This window comes from Metarhizium robertsii (genome assembly GCF_000187425.2).
Source record: "Metarhizium robertsii ARSEF 23 chromosome Unknown MAA_Scf_4, whole genome shotgun sequence".
Classification (NCBI taxonomy): Eukaryota; Fungi; Ascomycota; class Sordariomycetes; order Hypocreales; family Clavicipitaceae; genus Metarhizium; species Metarhizium robertsii.
Genome location: NW_011942182.1, coordinates 3,417,278 through 3,435,583, shown reverse-complemented (window position 1 = coordinate 3,435,583; position 18,306 = coordinate 3,417,278). Strand labels below are relative to the sequence as shown.

Genomic DNA, 18,306 nt, shown 5'->3' with positions numbered 1-18,306 from the left:
TATTCCGTAGCGCCCAGTGAACAACACCTGGCGTCAAAGAAGCACAGGTTAGGCGACCAGACCTCTACTATTCAGCCTCATGTGGGAAGATGTTATAGCGCATTGGGTACTTGATATAGTCATGGTGGAACTCTTTCTTTACTGTATTATTACTGGAATTTGCAACGTGAAATTGAAAATACCTGACCACAGCTACTACGCTGGCACACAACCAACCTCCTAACGTCGTCACTTTCAGACGCCAGCGCAAAAATTCTAAAGTAAGTCAAGTTAATGTCGTTGTTTATAAATCCTGCTTCTCCGACAGGCATCCTCCTCCATTTGAAATTCAGCTGGGATTTCAATCGCCGGATATGCTTCATAGTCTGAAGGTAAAAAGACGCACAGCTGCTGCACATGTATTCTACTACATCTTGAACAAGGTCTCCACGCACAAAGTCAGGGCCAAAAAAGACATTATATGCAAACAATTTTATACGAATCTATAAAGTCTCAAACACGAATGTAATGTATCTACCCAAAATCTATGCTTCCACACCCTCCATAGTCCAGTTGCGTACTACTCCCTCACAGCAAGACCAGCCAGGCCAAGCTACACCTCCAGAACCAGAAGCTTACCACCCTCCGTGTATGTCCCATTGATCGGCCCAGCCCGGCCACCCGAGGTCGCCACATACAAGGCTCGCTTGCCATCGCGGCCCGGGGCTTTTCCAAGCCAGGCAGCAGTGGGACCCGGGACAAGAGTCGAGTTGAGATGGCCAGCAAGAACCTTGGTGACGCCTTCCCGGTCAACCCTCACGACGTCATTCTCAGGGTTCGCAGCGATATACGCATTGCCCTGGTTGTCGAGGACGAAATCGTCGCCCTTGACACCCGTGCTGATCGTCTCAAATGGCCCGGCCGCCTCGCCCGTCTCGGGGTTGATGGCCACCCGTCCGTACACGGAGGCATACGTATTGGTGTAGTACAAGTGGTCCCCGAGAAGCCTGATGCCGTTGATGCCGAGTTGAATAGGGGCGGTTGGCGCGGGCTGGAAGACGTCATTTTCCAGCACCCGGGTGTACTTGCGGGACTTTGTGTCCACGCGGAGCACAAGGCCGCGGCCGCTGTCGCTCACAAGAACCTCGCCAGTGTTCGCGTTGAGAGTGGTCATGCCATTGAGAAGCTTGCCCTCAGGGACATTCACAATCTTGGACACCTCGGCGCCTTTACAGCCGGCAAAGTCGGCGCTCCAGATGGCGTAGCTGCCTTCCTGGGTTCCGATGCCGGGGGTAAAGTTTCCGGCAATGATGGCAAATACGTCAGGGGACGTCTCGGCGATTCCAAAAAGACTGGTGTAGCCTGCAAAGTGATGCACCAGCGTCGCGTTGGCCGGGTTGCGAGGATCAATCTGATACAGTTCCGGGCGGTCGAGCAAGGTAAGGAGCAGGTTGCCGTTGCGGCGCTCGGCAATGTTCTCCAGCCAGGTTCCGTTTGGAAATTGATGAATGACACGAGCATTGCTGCTGCTGCTGCTGCTCTCGCTTGAGCACGATGCTTGTTCTGTTCTTGGCAGTGCAGAGCTGGCGGCATGCGAGGCCAGATACGTCGAGGACAAGGCGAGGAGAGTATGGAACTTCATGATGGGTGTGTTTGCAGGGGGTAATGGTAAAAGAAGGGATTTGCTTGGATAGTTGCATTCCAATGATGAGAGGGCTGAACCTTATTTATATGCCGATGATGCTACCCTCCGAGTCCCCGGCTGCCGGTGTCTCGTTGCATGATGCTCATGCTCATGCTCATGGTCGATTGCGCCTTTCGTGTGACTGCCGATGCAGTCCTGGCAACTGGGCCAATGAGGTGCATTGGAGGCACCGCATTCGGCAGGTCACGCAAAGCCGCGCAATATTCAACGGAAGCAAGAGGCATTGCCTCGCTGACATGGTCATGGACTCATGGCTCGCTCCAATCCTTCAGCCAAGCAATACGCACCGGCCAGGCCAATGGATTTGGTTCATGCACACGGCGGCCGTGCGTTTTGCCCTTGGACTTGATGCTCCATCATGTCGGGTTTGCAGAAAAAAGCCTTAACTCCGGGCCCGAATTACGTCCAAGTGCTTACCAAGCACAGATGACAAAATCATTCCAAGGCCACCACCCATCATTCTTTGCCATGTTTTTCCATGGCATGACTAAGAAAAGGATGCCAGAAGCCATATTTGTCAGTGAAGCGTGCTAAGAGGGCCAGTCGGCTTTACTCTGCGAATGTTGCGAACTTGCGATATGGAGTACTCACTCGACATGGGAATACCTGAATCAAGGTATTATGCATAATTATACCCCGGCTCAATATTCTCCTATTCTATATCTTTGGATTGTAAAGGAAAAACAACATTTACCAAAATAAGACCTCGACTTGTAGGAGGCCTCCATGTTGGCAGAGTCGTTGGAACAGTAGAGACACATCCCGATCCATGAATTGGATAATCAAAGGGAGCATGTAGAGAATTTGAAATAGCCCAAGGCTCACATGAATCCTAGATTCCGGTGAGATCCGGCGTCCAATGTCAGCCTGCAGGCCTCGAGATGCTCGACAAGTCGAAGAAGAAGCCGCCACCCTCACCAGGCGCAAGCATACAAGAACGCTACGTCACCATGCATGCTGTCCGCGTCCGAGCTTTCCGTACCCGTGGTGTTGTACCTGACGCCGTCGTTGAATTCTGGAAAATTCCTTTATATTCTAGCCATTTTTGTGGCTGGGAGGAGCGCACCGGCACCTCGCATGTCAGTCGTCACCAAGCATCCACGCCGTGCCTGACACCACAAGATGGTAGGAAAGGATTCATTTTCTCCTTCTTCTCCCCTATCCAAAATAGAAATGGCTCAAAGCTATCGTCCGCACTGTTTCAATTGTCCTCACGCTTACCCTGGACGCCCGGGCAGAAGGGGCAGACCGGGCCAAGTACTCTCGACACATCAGATCTGCGTACTTTCAAAAACGCCGTCGATTCGCCACGCTTATGATTCAAAGTAAGAGTTGGCTTACCTGCAAGAGATGTATAGGCACCACATCGCTGCCTGAGCCAGGGAGGCTCGTTTAGCGGGTTGCAGGTCTCGGCGTGGCTAGCAGCAAAGCCGCGATCAATCCCGGGTCAATCCAAGTCTATGACTCTATATCCATTTGCTCATCCATGTTTTGAGGAAACACGTCGCTATTGCTTCTTCTTCTTCTTTTGTCATCCTCTTTGGCTCGATTGACAAACTCGACAACCATCGTGGCAGCCGCGTCTTGTTCTGAATATCCAAAGTCGACTCCGCGTCGGCGTCATCTTGTCCCAATATCCCTGTTGACTCAGACCGCCTTTCTTCCGTCGACGTGGTGAAAATAATAGCTTCGCATGGATGAGTCCACCGGCCTTGAACATGACATATGAAACCACACGGCCCGTTAGAGGGTACAGCAACGGATGGCCATCACCACAGTGCAGCAATTCCTCGAGCCTACAAAACAAAGTGCGGAGGAAAGCCCGCAAACGAGTCCGATCATTCGATGACTCCTTCACCGACCACAACCTCCACAAAGCGGGCGGTTCGGCCGGACGACTGGTGGAGAAATACATAGCCAGGTCGCTTACGCCACCAATCTCGGAGATCTGACTGGTTTGCCGGCCGGGAACAGCGACTCGAATGGGACACAAAGACGGCAAGAATCCAAAATTAGATTCTGTATTTAAGCGGCACGCGAGTCCGAGCACCGCGGTTCTCGCCAAGGCGCGTTCGCATCAAGTAACACCCAACTCTACTTGTTGTCGTTCCGAAACAGAAACATCAAAAGGGACAAAAAAAAGATGTCTCCCGCACCTACCGTGCTCATCATAGGATGCGGCGTCGCAGGTCCCGTCCTCGGCAACCTTCTCATACAAAAAGGCTACCATCCCATCGTCTTTGAGAAAGTTTCGGAACTCGGGGATGCCGGTGCGTCACTGATGCTCATGTCCAACGGGTAAGTCGAATATATACATACATTTCCCATCGAACGGCAGCAAGACTTACAAGCAATCAACAGCCTCAAAGTTCTGGAACTCGTTGGGGTCGCTGACAATATTACTGCCGAGTCTTATCCTATTCAGCGCTTTATTGACTCAACTTCGGACGGAAAACTACTCGGTTCCTCAGACCTGCCCAGCACCTTCAAGGATAAGTACGGCCATCCTTTGGCTGGAATCAAGCGTACCTCCATCAACTTGATGCTGAAAAAGACGCTTCTCGACCGCGACATAGAGGTGAGAGAGGGCTGGGAGCTGCTGGATATTGAAGAAAAGAAAGATTCTGTAACCGCCTACTTCAATCACGAAAGGGCGGTCACCGCTTCGTTCCTCATTGGCTGCGATGGAATTAAATCTGCGAGCCGGAGGGCTCTCCTTCGGTCCAAGGGTATCGCGGAAGGGCTCCCTTCATATACCGGCCTCACACAGGTAACCATGTTTTCTTTCTCTCTCCCTCTCTCTTTTTTCTCGCCATTGTTCAACTAAACTCACATTCCATAGACGGCCGGAATCTCCAAAGTGCCCGATTCGCTACTTACTCCCGCAGCCATGCGCAATTGGTACGGTGACGGAACTCATGTCATTGCTTACCCCATCTCCAAGACGCACATATCGTGGGCGATAACTCGACGAGAGACCAACGAAGCAGCGGAGACATGGCGGCCGTATCGACAAGAGGAACTCCCAGAGCAGAAAAGTCAGCTCTGTAAGTTGCTGGAAGGGTGGAACTCTGTGCTCATGGACATGATCAATGCCTCAGAGAGAGTCATCAAATTTGGACTTTTTGATCGCCAAGAGTTGGAGCCAAGCCAGTGGTATTCCGAGAGATGTGTTTTGGTAGGAGATGCCGCACATCCAACCAGTCCGCACCTTGGCCAGGGTGCAAACCAGGCACTGCAAGTTTGTTTCTTTTCTATTGTTGCTACTCGGCATTCATGATCTCCTAGCTAATCTTCCTTCTTTTGCTAGGGAGGACTGCTTCCACTTAAGCCAAGCCTTGCCCGACCTAGCTTCAGTCGAAACGCGTTTCGAAAAGGCCGTCGCGGCTCTCGGGCCGAGTTTGTCTGATGCTATCTTCAAGCCGTATGCTGAGAAACGCCAACCGCGCACGTCGCACTTGGTCAGGGGAGCACGAGCAGTGGGGGAGCAGAGAACTGCTTCGGGCGAGGAAGCATGTGCGTTGCGAGATGGGTTGATTACGGAAAAGTTTGCGGATGAAGCTTTGCTTGCAAGTCGGATGGATGAGCTTTTGCGGGAGCCATTCCAACGCACGCAGAGCCCGGCGTAGTGCCAAGTTGCTCAGTCTTCTAGCTGTAAATATTCTCGTTCCACACTATATAACATCTTTCCATCATGTGGTTGGCATTTGCAGCTCGAACTGGACCAGGCAGGTGGAAATTCATCAACCGTACGGTTATAAATAGCTGGTGACACACAACCTCGGTTTGCAAGGGCGTTAATTTGCCCAACAGAATGCGCTGGACTGGTGCCGCGATTGCCCAGCTGAAGAAACTTTTACACGGACACATTTTGCTGTCTGGTGGGGACGACCAGGGTTTTGACGACCGTCGACAACTCTAATGTGGTACGCCATGTGTTTTACCATACGTATCATACGGCCATCGCACAAGACCATCAGGCCTCGTGATAGAGAAATGGTACAGAGGCAGCATGCCGGCCTTTCGAGGCATTCCAGCCACGTAGGATGTCCAAACAGCGGGAGGAGTTTGTGATAGATGTGCAGGCTTTGAGGCCATCACGACATTTCACTGCCAGAACTCGTAACCCATCGCGTTGTATGTGTCAGGCAGGCCAAATTTCGCAACTTTATGTGCAGAGAAGGCCGGGTCTCACTTACCATTTGTACTCCGTAAGCAATGCCTGGAAATGAAATGGCTTTCGGAGACCGGCAATTAAGAAAGTGGATGTTGAGCTCAGGCCCAGAAACCCTCATAGCGGCCATACCCTTGGCCCCACGATGGCGTCGAAAATTTTCCTAGATAAAGACCTGGCCCACGTGGCCTTGTAAGCAAACCGTTTGTGGTGCATTCTACACCCTGCAGTGGTAAAGATATCAACGGGCTTCGCTTATCTGTCGCCATGTCTATGCAATAGCAACAGCATTAGCTGTGATCCGGATTGAGGCGGGTTACATATGGGGTGCAGGATTCCAAGCTGCGCTCCGATTTTTCTACAAACTCAATATCACGTCGCCATTTGACGATGGGCATCAAAGGCCGAATCCCGGCGCTTCCGTCGACGAGTTTACCCTCCTTGCGAGAGTTGGCTGTGTTGAGTGCCGCTCAGATTGGGGCCGCATTACGCAACTTGCATGGGTTGTATTACCCGTTGCCAACGTCACTGGACTTTCAGACAGCCGGCAAGAGCCACTTGATAGCCACAGATTCCGGTTATGCTTCAGAAGCGGATGCTGACGAGAAGGATTCGCCCGACTGCCTGAGATATGACGAGTTTGAGCGCAATTTTGCCAAGCGTTGGTTAACAGGGTTCATTGGCCGTGCTTACGAGCTCTCGCTGGATGAGAGCGTCTCGGAACGTTTTGTGGATGAGGCATGCTCAATCCTGGCCTTCCTAAGCCACGAAGTTGAGGATGAAGCAGTTGATGATGAAGATCTTGGAATTACCCGGGAGTTTATCTTCTCATTCAAGAATGATAGACTCGCAAGTATCAATGTTGAGTTGTACGATACCCCGATGCAAACTGGAGAAGACCACACGGATGTCGGGCTTCAAACCTGGGGTGCATCCATCGCTCTCTCGGAGAAAATATCCAAGGAGCCAGAATTTTTTCGATTCACCAACATCAATCTCTCGTCAACTAGCCGAATTGTTGAGCTTGGGGCAGGAACTGGACTTGTCAGCTTGTTCTTGTCAAGACTCATTCCACACATCACGGAAGCTCGCCCAGCCATTATCGCAACGGACTATCATCCCACTGTATTGTCAAACCTGGAAGCCAACATCAACTCGCACATGTCCAAGACGCCAGAGGCAGCACCGATCCAGGCATGTCATCTTGATTGGTCTGCGCCGTCACGGGTTGCACCTCTCGACGTGCCAGCAGACGTGCTCATCGCAGCTGACGTGACGTACGCCCCAGAACACGCTTTTTGGCTGCGAGATTGCGCCAGCTCGCTCCTCGCAGACGATGGAGTATTCTGGCTAATGGTGTCTGTGAGACCAAATGGAAAGTTTGCCGGCATCAGCGACACTGTCGAGGTCGCATTCCAAGACAAGGAGAAATGCAGGCGGCAAGATGGCAAGGTGCTAACCATATCATCTGTGCAGCAGGTTGCCAAGAAAGGCGAAGTTGGGCGAGCGGATGAAATCGGATATAAGCTCTTCGGAATAGTTTGGTCGTGAGAGCTGCTGGGTCTGCAGTTGGGGATTACCGGTAGTGTACGGCAATGGTGATCTGCTTTCAGTCAATTTCTGCGTGCATACAAGCGTTTAGAACATAGAATATGGAATCGTGAAATAGACATAGAGAACTAGAGCAAATTTATACAGTTATACAGGGGGGATATAGGTAGCGAGTGTCATCACTTGGTACGTAAAATGCGGGTGTAGCTCGGAAGTCAAAATACAACATTGAAGCAACTGGTCAAAACTTGTAACTTACCTGCCTACCTTGGGGGAGACCATGGAACGCGAGATCGACAGTGGAGCATCAAAGTGGATGCTATTGCAGACTCGTCATCAGCTTGCAGACGACGCAAGGATTGATTCAATACAAATTGAAAATGAAGCTCGTTTGGTGGGCAAGGACTCGGATCGCCAGTGAGTAGGCACTGGATGAACACCAGACTCATGCCCAGCCTCTTGATGCAATGAGCGAGGGCTATGCCTCTGCTACTGCGAGACAAAGTCGGCAAGTGCGTTTGAAAACCAGCGTCACCTTGCTTGCCGGCTCCCTCCGTCGCGCCCCTCCGCAGCCCCCGCCATGGATTGCGCATATCGACTAGGTGACTCAAGTACCAATTACTGCGGTTCTGGTCCAATCGATGCGGGGGGAGCATCGGCTCCGGCTCTTCGCCCGTCGTAGTCCGTTGTCGACGCTGCTTCACTGCTGTTGACAATGTACTCCGTATTGACCAGACAGTATTAGATACAGCCCCCGATCGTCAATGGCGCCAGTGTCCTGAAGCCCATGACTAGTGCTCCCTTCTCGGCGCACCTAGTGGAGACCAAAGGAGGCACGAGACCAGCTCCTCAGCGCCTAAATCATCCACCTTGAGCTTCGTCCATTGTTAACCTTCCACGTCAAGTCCTCATTTTCATTCTCTCCATTTCATAATCGTCGGGTTGGTGTACATGTCGGCCAGTGCAATGGCTCCGTCAATATCGCCCATCATCCTTTAACGCATTTCTTTTTCCCCCTTTGCGCTGCCTTCCGTCTCGCCAAGGTCTCGGTTGTCCGACCCAACAAACGCCCTCTCCTCGCGTTGCTTCATCGTCTTTCATCGGCATTGAACAGCACCCATCGGTATAATTCTATGCAATGGCGCGATTCTTTGATTTGGAAGAGGAGGGTGACGATGGCGCCAGTCATCCGCCCGAAGATCTGATTACACAGACGTTGCAAGCGAAGAGCCAGCCACAGAATAAAGGTGGCCAGCTTGCAACGGCGCCAGCTGCCACGTCGCATTGTTCAGAATCAATTGCTAGGGCATTTCAGTGTTATCCGTATGTTGATCTCTGGCTCGTGACAAGCTGCAGAGCAATTGCCGTTCCATCACCAACCCTCTCAAGGACTTGGCTAACACCTGCTCTATGTCTACTTGTGTTGTAGCATCATTTCCTCAATCGTCTCGTCCATCGATTTGAATACACTAGACTCTCTGGCACGCTCGTGTCGTTCTGTACACGACGGCCTCATTCAGTATCGCAATGTGCTCGTCACGTCGACATTGCACTGCACCAATGAACAAGTCCCTCTGAACCCCGAGGAGCTGCTTCGCTACCGCGCCCGCGCCAGCAATTGGCATTACATGGAAGACGGCCGCAACTACAACGGCAAGTCGGGCACCTGCGCTCGAGACATGGTAGATGAATGTAGAAAATGTGGCGAGGTGATCTGCCGAGTAGGTCTCTTACCTGCGTCAGCAAAGCTTGCCGCTTGGAGCAAGCCTGCCGCATCACGCTAACGGCCGTGGCCCAGAACTGTTCAATTAAACCGCCTGCGCCAGTCGCGCTCCGTGAAAGACATCGTAGGCTGTGCAGAACCTGCATCAAGGCGCCGATTGCGGCCTTGGCGATCCCCCGCCTCGACCCAGAGTTGCCATTTGGCTCTGATGCTGTGCAACAATCCCTTTGCAAGTGCGAAAAGGCGGGTGTCTGGCTCTGCCAGCCATGTGGCAGAAGCATCCGAGCGGCTGACCATGAATACCGAAGGTTCGTCTGCCCATCATCCAGACACAGCGTCCAACAAGAAGTCGTGTTAACGTGACTGCCTCGTCCTAGTATATGGCGCTGGCGCAATCAGTATGGAGAAGTGCTTGGCGGGCTGGGCACTGGCATTGGCGACGGTGACCGTGGCGTCATTTGCGGTCGAGGAGAAGAGTGTCTCGCCGCCAAAGACCGCGAGCAAGAGACCGACTGCGATGCCCAGGACGCTCGTGAAAGTGGCACAGCCCCATGGGTCAATGAGCCCCCAGTGTGGACGACAACATCAACGCCTTCGCCTCCCGCCCTGGGTGTGTCTGATAGTCCCGCGGGGTCGCCGTTTGGGCCAGCCACGCCTCTCGGGGCGCTCATTGAAGAAGAGCGCCATGAACGCACCCCATCGCCCCAGCTGGGCCCTGGCTATGAGCGGCATGAGATTGAGGGGATTGGCGGCCGAGTCAAGCGCAAGCTAGTCCGTATGGTCCGGATCGGCGCCTGCGTCCCCGAATGGGACGATGAAAAGGGCTTCGGTGGTCGTGTGCTCGAATCTGAAATCAAAGGCTGCGCCCGGAGTTGGTGCGGCTGGTGCTGGAGGGTGATTCCCGGCAAGAAGGACCTCCATGTCGACAAGGCCTCCTCGTTTAGCGGTTGCGAAAACCGTCAGTGTGCCCTATAACGCGATTATGAATCTCCTTTGTTTTTTATCCTTGGGGCGTTATTTCATTGGGATCGACATGATTTGTTCCGTGTCTAATACCTGCCAGACACAAACTGCTCAGAAGAGAAATAAATAAGGGGGGTTGCTGTCCCTGTTGTTAATGAATATATTTGCCAAAAAAAAAAAAAAAGTAATTGGTATCCATGCCCTGCGAGATTTGTCATGTACATGAAATACCCGGCTTCCTCGTTCGCAGAAAAACAAACTCCTCTGTTTTTGTTTCACATAGATGAGACCCTTCTGTATCCTACAATGCTTCATCCCCTCATGCTGTATAAAATGTACATGTGTTCCAGTCCGTCAACTAACGAACGGACCAAGATAAAAAATCGTCTTGTTCCACGGCTACAAGTCCCCCCGGTAGACAAGGTCAGCTCTGCGCTTCCTGTCCTCCCTCGCCTGCGCCTTCATGGGGCCCCACCGCGCCGTCTTCCTGTCCATCTTGCCCTTCAGCCACGCGAGGTGCTCCTGCGGCGCGGGGGCGGCCATCTTGACAAACACCTCTGAGCACTCAAACTTCTGCGAGAGCCTGGCCACGCTCCACTCGATGGGGTCCTCGGCGCGCAGCCTCTTCATCTCCGCGACGTCCTCCTTCTGCAGGTGGTACCGCGGCTTGCGGTGCTTGTAGCGCATCCGGGGGGGCATGTCTGCCTCTGTGGGGGGCTGGGCGGTGGGCGCCGGCGCCGGCGCGCGGGGGTGGTTGCGTATTCGCAGGAACGCCGACCTGCGCGGGTCGCTGGGCGGGAGGAAGAGGAAGGGCGTGTGGGCGGGCGAGGCTTCCGACGCGGGGGGGTTGTAGATGATGCTGTCGGCGGCGGGGGACGCGGCGGTTCGGTCGGGGAGGAAGGAGTCGTGGGGGGCGATTTTGAGGGCCCGTTTGGTCCGGGCGGTTGTTTTGTGGCCGCGTTTGGGGGTTAGAGGTGTGCGGCGGGCGGTGGTGAGGAGCTGGGCTACGGGGCGGGCGAGGGAGCGGAGGTCCATGGTTGAGTTTTCGAAGGCTGTCCCGACGCTGCTGGTTGGGTTGAGGATTGGTCGGTTGAGAGAGCGGGTGGATTGATGGAATGAAGTGAAATTGAGGTGGTGATGGGGTTGGATTGCCCGACAGCACCGGCAATTGGCGAGGGGGGCGGTGGTGCGTGGCCGTGTCGTGTGAGCTCGTGATGGAGATGCGAGAGCTGTTGGAAATTTTGAAGTTTTTGGCCCAAAGCTCGACAGCTGGCTTACATAAGGCGTCAAGTCAGCAGCGCCAAGGGGGGCCAATAGGATGTTGGTGCATCATGGGCGGTCCCACTTGTTCGTGCCCGTCAACTAGCTTATTTGCTTTGCGAAGTGATCAAGCAGAAATACGATGAGACGATTGTGGTTTTTTTGTCTTGGTTGGGGCGGTAATTGAGGAATTGATCTGTTTTGTCTTCATAGGCATTCAATATGTGTTGTGTCATTCACCAATTTGAAGCTATTTATCTATAATAAATCTACTAACCGTGCCAATTCTATCTCTAAACGTCTAATACAGAACTTGGTCCCACCGGTGACCAGACGGCCACACCACAAATTTCTATAGGTGTATATTCCTTCTTACTCTCCTTTATTTTCCCAGTAGTGCGAGTCATGAAAGCCAGGTCGGCGCAGTAGCTGTGCATGCGCGAGTACAATGCATTCAGCACTCCTTTGACCCCTACGCAGTCTTCCCGTAGACACCATTCGCTTTCTCCTGCTTCGTAAATCCTAGTATGTACTTTGCCGCCAACGGCACGGGCCAAGCTAGCAAAGGAATTGGGTCGGCAGTGACTTGGCCGGTTGTTATTTCATCCACTAGCGCAACGGCGATGTAGCCGCCAATTGCCGTAAAAACATGCCACCTAGATAAGCGCAATTAGAGCCCGGACGTGTACAAACCCACGATTCTAGGCTTGATCAACTCACCACCCGTGCAACTCGAGGAAAAATGCCGCCGGCAGCCCAACAGACTGCCTCGCCCCGTTCAACATGCCGCATGCCCACTCGTCAATTAACCAGACGAAAAAGCCGAAGCCGAAGCTAACTGGAGAGGGGCCTCGTGAGTCACGGGGCCATTTTCAACGGGGTTCCTGTAAACGTACTTGTGCCGAACCTGGCAATCTTTTTGATGTTGCTCCTGGTCTGCGGATCGGGAACTTGCTGAGGAATGAGCTTCATGACCCTCGTGGCAATCATGTAGACGGCAAACCCAAACGTCGTCGCGTGTAGGAGAAATTCGTCCAAGAGCATGTGAGCGGCCATGACGACGGTGAAGAGTACAAAAAGAACGACTCCCGCCGTTTTGGTATATCGCTCCGACTTGTTAAAGGTCAAGACGCGATGGAGCAGCGGTGTCGAAAGAAGATGCATCGACAACTCGTCGGCTGCAAAGCAAACATGTGAGACGCGGGCGGTGTCAGGACGCTGAGAGAGCCGAGATCAACTTACACATTTGCGTGTGGTATTTCAGCGTCATGTGGTATCCGGCAGAGCATACGCCTACCCCGATCAACCCGCAGTAGGAAACGAGGCGCGAGCCATTTCGTCGCCCATGAGCCAAACCATAGATTCCATAGGCAACTATGACGCATTTTTGTCAGTTTTCTTCCTCTTTTTGTGACAAGAAGGAGCGCCGGGTTTCAGCTCACCGTATACCAGGCTGCTCAGGGTGTTGATGAATTCAGCAATGTACCGCGTCACAAGGTAGTCCTGTAACCACGTTAACATTTTGCGCCCTCGTGCTCGGTCCCGGGTGCATCATGTACCTCTTCACAAAAGCTAGAATTGTATAAGCAACGAGACTTATCGACAGGGGCCGAAGCAGTCTTGGGAGAACCTACTTCAAGTTGGACGTGGGCGCTCCCCAGAACGGCTTTGCCCGCTGCACATTCATGGCGCTGTTGTGCAGAGAAGGAGTGAGGCGGATTTGATGTCGGTGCAGTCGCAGCATTTTGGGGAAAAGGGCCCCGCTGCGCGAATCGAGTGCAACATCCCGATCCGATCGAACCGGCGACGATACGAGGTATTAGTCATTAGCGTCCGTGGATTCTGCTCTGCTTGGAGTTAAAAACCCTAACGTTTGAAGTCGTTTGGTCTGGTGCTTCCGCCACCGTCGACGCGGGCCGCGGGTGGCGTATCGACGGAAGGCCTGCTGGCTCCACCAATCAATTGATGGCACTGGGCGTTTGGTGCCCTGCATCCATCAATCCATTCAATATTGTCCCTTGACAACCAAACCAGGCACAAACTTGCCAGTCAAGTCTCACACGCCCTCGCTTCAACGAGACGTTGTTTTCGGCCATCACCCCGAAGACATGTCATGTGCATCATCTTCCCGGATACGGGCACGACTCCACCAAATGACATCTGTCCTTGCAGCTCAAAATACCAGAGAGCGCCAACGAAAACACCGTCCCCTGTCTCAACTGCCATGCATATCCGTGACGGATAAGTGAATTGACAGCCTCTTATTTTTTCCGTCATTCCTGTAACTCTAACCTTTTTGCAGCCATGACCATCACCCTTCTCTGATATGCTCGCCATTTCGCAGCTTTCGCAATTCTTTCTGAAGGACGCCGGTTTCGCAATCCCTTGTTTCGAACCCGTCAGCATGACCCCGGCCTTTTCAAGCTTCTCCATCGCATCCTTCATTTTATACAATCCCGATGCGAGAGAGCGCCAAGTGTCATCCTATTGAGGACAGTAATAAATCCCCTGCAGAGTTAACTTAGACTGAAATGTTTGTTGCCGAAGTGTTGTATCGATCAATCACGACGGCTATGGCACGCTTCTTCGTCTGGACCTCTTTGCTCGCTGAGTTTTTTCATAGCATCTGTAAGGAGAACCGCCCCTCCATTGACGCACCACCGTGAAGATGGCAGGTGCTTGCCCGAGTCGAGCGCCGTGCCGAACGATCCGCTAGAGGTATTTTGAATCTCCGTCCATCGGAGAGCAGAAAGATTGTACTTGAGTCCAGTGCCTTCCGGACCGCCATGACGGGAAAAGCCCTGAGTACTGGAATTGTCAGCCCCCAGGCGCTGTTGGAGCCCCCTTTTGAGATCTCTTTTGAGGCACTCCTTGTGTGGGACAAATTCGACCTTGACAAATTTATTTGCTCGGCGGGCTTGTTCTTTTTGCTAGGTGCGCTTATGTTTTAATACCTAGAACTTTAAGTACTTTATAATAAAGTTTATTTATTTGTTTTAAAATATATATAAAGATATTTACTTACTTAATAACCAGGTACTGGGTAGAGCGTGAGCGCACCTAGCAAAAAGAGTAAGCCCGCCGAGCAATTCACCTTAACAAGCCCATCAAATCGAGCAACAACCTTATCCGGCACGCAGCTACGCCGGCCCGGCCGACATGGTAAGGGTCCGGTGTGTCGCTGCCATAAAGTCTTGTTGAAAGACTTGGGGCACACTTCTCCCCCGTCAAGGTGGTTGGGAATTGCAACGTCTTCAAGACAATTGCAAGTAAAGTCCCGCCACACCAGCCCCGATAATCCAAAGCATATATATAAGCTTCCTCCTTATTTTCTGGAGCATTCATCATGGCATTTTTAACACCTCTTCAGCAACCGAGCGTTCCCGGTTTCTGGTCGAGACTTGGTTTATCTCGTCATTGAAAAGGAAATCAGCAGGTAAATCATCCAATGTATATGAATTGTTGCCGACGCAAGCTCGAGCATGGAGGTTTTCGAATCCTTGCCACTCTAGGTAAATAGGGGGGCGACTTGGTGTGCATAACTTCTTAGCAGCTGACGCGTAGGGACACAAGTCTCTACAAAGAAGTTCGACCATGTTTTCTCTTCAGCCATGGCCGCAAAACGTTGATATATTACTTGTCCCCGTATCATGTCGAATTGAATCCGCCCACGCGCGCATTATCAAGTCGTGTACGCATGTCAGTTTCCTCTTTATGCCTGCTCTGTATCCGACTGTTGAGGCGACATGGCGGTGATGTTCCCACAAAACGTAATACGACAACTGAGACATAATCTAATGCTTGTCATGAAGTTAATTGGGCGTGGTGGACTATGCCGTACTGTGACAAGGGCTCATAGAGGGCTTGGAGTCGATAGCTCAATTCATCTAATAACAGTCTTTGGTATCAAAGGTCTTTGGTTTACAAGAGGAAGGCAGGGAACAGTGCCCACTATATATACAAGAAGGGAGCCTGTGTGCCTAGAGCTCTTGCCCGGGCAGGTGTTCAATCTGTGTAACCAACAGGTCCTTTGTCGGTGAAGCCCCTTTATTGGGCTTCACGAGCTATTGGACCTTTTCCGTGCAACACGTCCGCAGAGGCAAGGTGATGGATAGTGAAACACCAGGAGCAAATTATGACGGTCGTGACCTCCAACTCTAGAGTGCAGACTCACAGCTCCCACGGCTTCAATTAATTTCAGCGAAATTAGATTAATACGGCGGGTGTCTGCCCAGACTACCAGTGGCCGTCTCGCCCTCACATTCTAGTATGCCTCGTGTGTGTCGACGTGGGTGACGAAAGGCGCCTCGGACAAAAACAAACAGCTAGCGCAATAAATATCATTATTTCAATAAACATTACTAGTTTGAGGATAAGTAGTGCGCGGTTTATGCAAATTCTGAACCATGTACACTAAGCTCTAGCGGCTATATACCGTCTTTTATGCATCCCAGTTTTAGATTTAAGCTATTTGCTCCGATAGGCAAGGCCTCCCTGCACCCTTGGACAGATCGGCAGAGGGGCTCTTGACAAGACGGCGAGTCAGTAGACCGCTGCACTCGGTTGCATTGCAGGCGGGGAAGGAATTTTATGGTGTTGTGCTGGACCCGGGCATCGGATTCACACCATGTCGTCCACGAAGCCGGGCAATCCTAGGTCGGCAGCGGGCCAGACGCCTATGACGTAGTCTACTAGATTTGCTTGAAGAAAATAATGATAAAAATAATAGTATGGAGAAAGAATTAATGAAGCCAGATAGCAGAGCTTTCTTTCTAGTTAAATTTCTTTGGTATAAATAAATATACAATTTTCGATTCTTTACATATAAATACGTATGTATATATAGATTACCTTCTACATGAATGTATTCTATCTTCTGTTTTATTGGGGCAGATACAGACCGCAAAAAGCTTGGTATTGGCGCTTGGATTCACAGCCATATTAGAACCATGCTCTTCCGAGTTCTTGGTCTGACTGCGGCCCGCCCGAGGTGCTACCTCGGCGAGATTCTGACTAGTGCTAAGTTTCCTGCAGGGCAAATTTTGACAAAATTTTAGGATGGCATAAGATGCTCATCTGGGTCCGACCTGCCGACAGTCTCCTTGCCACCCATGTCCGTTCTTTTAGATGGATTCAGGATCCCGCGTGGTGAGAACGTTGTGGCGTGATGACAGCTGGCTTGTCGATGGCAACGAGAGAAACTCGCCTAGCGCGCTTACGACTGCGCTTTATCCCGACTGGGTGCGTCAACTGTTCCTGTAGCGTTTACTAGACGCGCCGACGGCCCGCGACGTCCCTACCCGCGCGGCCTACTCGCCGTCTCCTCCACTTTTTCGGATCACGACTTCACATGACCGATTCTACCTGCGTGCTATCGGGATGGGCTGAAGCGCCAGGTGGCCGGTCCAAGTCTCTCGTCTACCCGCAGTTTGCATCGGGCGGGACGATTCGCCCTTTGAGAGCGGATATTCTTGCGACCGGGTGCCGTTAGCAACGCAGATATCAAGGCGGGGATTGTGTCGCTGTCACCGATAGCAAGACCCCGATCAGTGGTAAAGGTTTGTCCGAGCCGGACATGGGGGAAGCGAGTTTCTCGGCTAATGGGAGTGACTCCGGCGCCGGCAGCCAAGGGAGCACCGTGGGAACTTATATCACGTTAGGGAGTGCGAACTAGAGTGTTTCCCAGCCAGATAAGAACCGGAGAAATTTAAGATTGCCGGTGAAATTTGAGACTCGCTGGTATCGATACCGCCCGTGGCAGCCAACGTTTCCCGACACAGCGGACCTTACTACTGAGTAGAACTCAATTATCACTGTACAGAGTAGAACTTGTATGCTACGCGCCAAGCCGATGCAAATTGTTAAAAGATACCCATAGGACAAACAAAAGCCCAGGTTAGATTACACTTTCTCAATGGAAGCAAGTAATTCAAAGGAACCATCATGAAAGGAACATGGTAAGATCATACTAAGATGGCTGAATAAGCAGCAAAAACCTCCGATGTACATGCGACACACCCAACACACCAGAAGTTCCTCCATTGTCCAATCTTTCATGTCTGTTCACTCTTTGACAAATCCCCCTTCAAAGGAAATGACAGGCACTCTTTACGCTGCAGCCCTGTAACCTCTCAGCCACTTTGTGCTCGCCGGTACCAAGTAGCGCCTCATGTTTCGAGGACCTCGGCCATGTGTTTGCATTCAAGGACATGGCAGCCTGCATCCTACGCTCATGAGTTATCTCGGGCGCACTTTTCCCCAAGGTCCAGACGATGAGCTACGTCGATATTGCAGAGGCAGAGACAGGCAAGATGTAACGAGATGCAAATATCCCCTGTCGCCGGATCCAGAAAACACATCACCTACAAAGGCAGACGAAATGCTGTGGGCGCCAACCAGTTGAACGTGTCCATGGCCAAGATTGCACAAAGAGAAACAAGCTTACCGTCATGGCATCAAACCCACGCCCCTGTACCTTTTGCTTCCCCGCGTCTATGTTGTAAGCATCACGTTACAAGTTGGCATTCCCTAGTTCTACAAAGTAAACGGGTCACTGCTTGGCCTTGTTTGTCTTCTCGACTGCTCATCAAGCTGTTCACAAATCTGGCAAGATCATGATGGGAATCCCTCGTTGTCAATTTGAGTAGAGAGTGCGTAACTAGTTCGGTAGAGACTGACTGGTGAAGAAAAAAGAAAAAGAAAAACATCGGTTAACCATTGATGAAAACTTGCGCATTGTATCCAACCCGCGGGCCTGTGACCCGTCGTCAAATCCTGATAGTCCATCCTTGGGCGCTTGTCCGCGCGTAGTTGCAGATGCCATTGCTGGCGCTTCTGCCCTCGATCTCGTCGTCGTGTCCGTCATTGTTGGTTATAGAGCTGACCACCTGTGGCTCCCCTCACACATGTTTCTTTTTATGCTCGGTTGGCGTTGCTTCAATTGACGCAATC

The 18,306-nt window shown here is 51.9% G+C and overlaps 6 protein-coding genes across 6 annotated transcripts; 3 read left to right on the top strand and 3 right to left on the bottom strand.

Moving 5' to 3' along the window:
- Positions 1–592: 592 nt before the first annotated feature.
- Positions 593–1,621, bottom strand: MAA_03159 (quinoprotein amine dehydrogenase beta chain-like protein; the record flags this gene model as incomplete). Its single annotated transcript, XM_007821157.1, has 1 exon — positions 593–1,621. The coding sequence occupies one exon, from the start codon at positions 1,619–1,621 to the stop codon at positions 593–595; it is 1,029 nt and encodes a 342-aa protein (XP_007819348.1).
- Positions 1,622–3,827: 2,206 nt separating this feature from the next.
- On the top strand, positions 3,828–5,313 carry MAA_03158 (salicylate 1-monooxygenase; the record flags this gene model as incomplete). Its single annotated transcript, XM_007821156.1, has 4 exons — positions 3,828–3,982; positions 4,046–4,454; positions 4,527–4,731; positions 4,973–5,313. 4 exons carry the CDS (start codon positions 3,828–3,830, stop codon positions 5,311–5,313), a joined length of 1,110 nt encoding a protein of 369 aa, XP_007819347.1.
- A 935-nt stretch (positions 5,314–6,248) lies between these two features.
- On the top strand, positions 6,249–7,409 carry MAA_03157 (methyltransferase; the record flags this gene model as incomplete). The annotated part of the gene is made up of 1 exon (XM_007821155.1): positions 6,249–7,409. The coding sequence occupies one exon, from the start codon at positions 6,249–6,251 to the stop codon at positions 7,407–7,409; it is 1,161 nt and encodes a 386-aa protein (XP_007819346.1).
- A 1,138-nt stretch (positions 7,410–8,547) lies between these two features.
- On the top strand, positions 8,548–10,107 carry MAA_03156 (uncharacterized protein; the record flags this gene model as incomplete). The annotated part of the gene is made up of 4 exons (XM_007821154.1): positions 8,548–8,732; positions 8,839–9,130; positions 9,208–9,440; positions 9,510–10,107. 4 exons carry the CDS (start codon positions 8,548–8,550, stop codon positions 10,105–10,107), a joined length of 1,308 nt encoding a protein of 435 aa, XP_007819345.1.
- Positions 10,108–10,494: 387 nt separating this feature from the next.
- On the bottom strand, positions 10,495–11,130 carry MAA_03155 (uncharacterized protein; the record flags this gene model as incomplete). The annotated part of the gene is made up of 1 exon (XM_007821153.2): positions 10,495–11,130. The coding sequence occupies one exon, from the start codon at positions 11,128–11,130 to the stop codon at positions 10,495–10,497; it is 636 nt and encodes a 211-aa protein (XP_007819344.2).
- A 697-nt stretch (positions 11,131–11,827) lies between these two features.
- MAA_03154 (alkaline phytoceramidase) lies at positions 11,828–13,099 on the bottom strand (the record flags this gene model as incomplete). The annotated part of the gene is made up of 7 exons (XM_007821152.1): positions 11,828–12,011; positions 12,076–12,193; positions 12,252–12,533; positions 12,598–12,729; positions 12,798–12,858; positions 12,915–12,927; positions 12,990–13,099. 7 exons carry the CDS (start codon positions 13,097–13,099, stop codon positions 11,828–11,830), a joined length of 900 nt encoding a protein of 299 aa, XP_007819343.1.
- Positions 13,100–18,306: the final 5,207 nt, after the last annotated feature.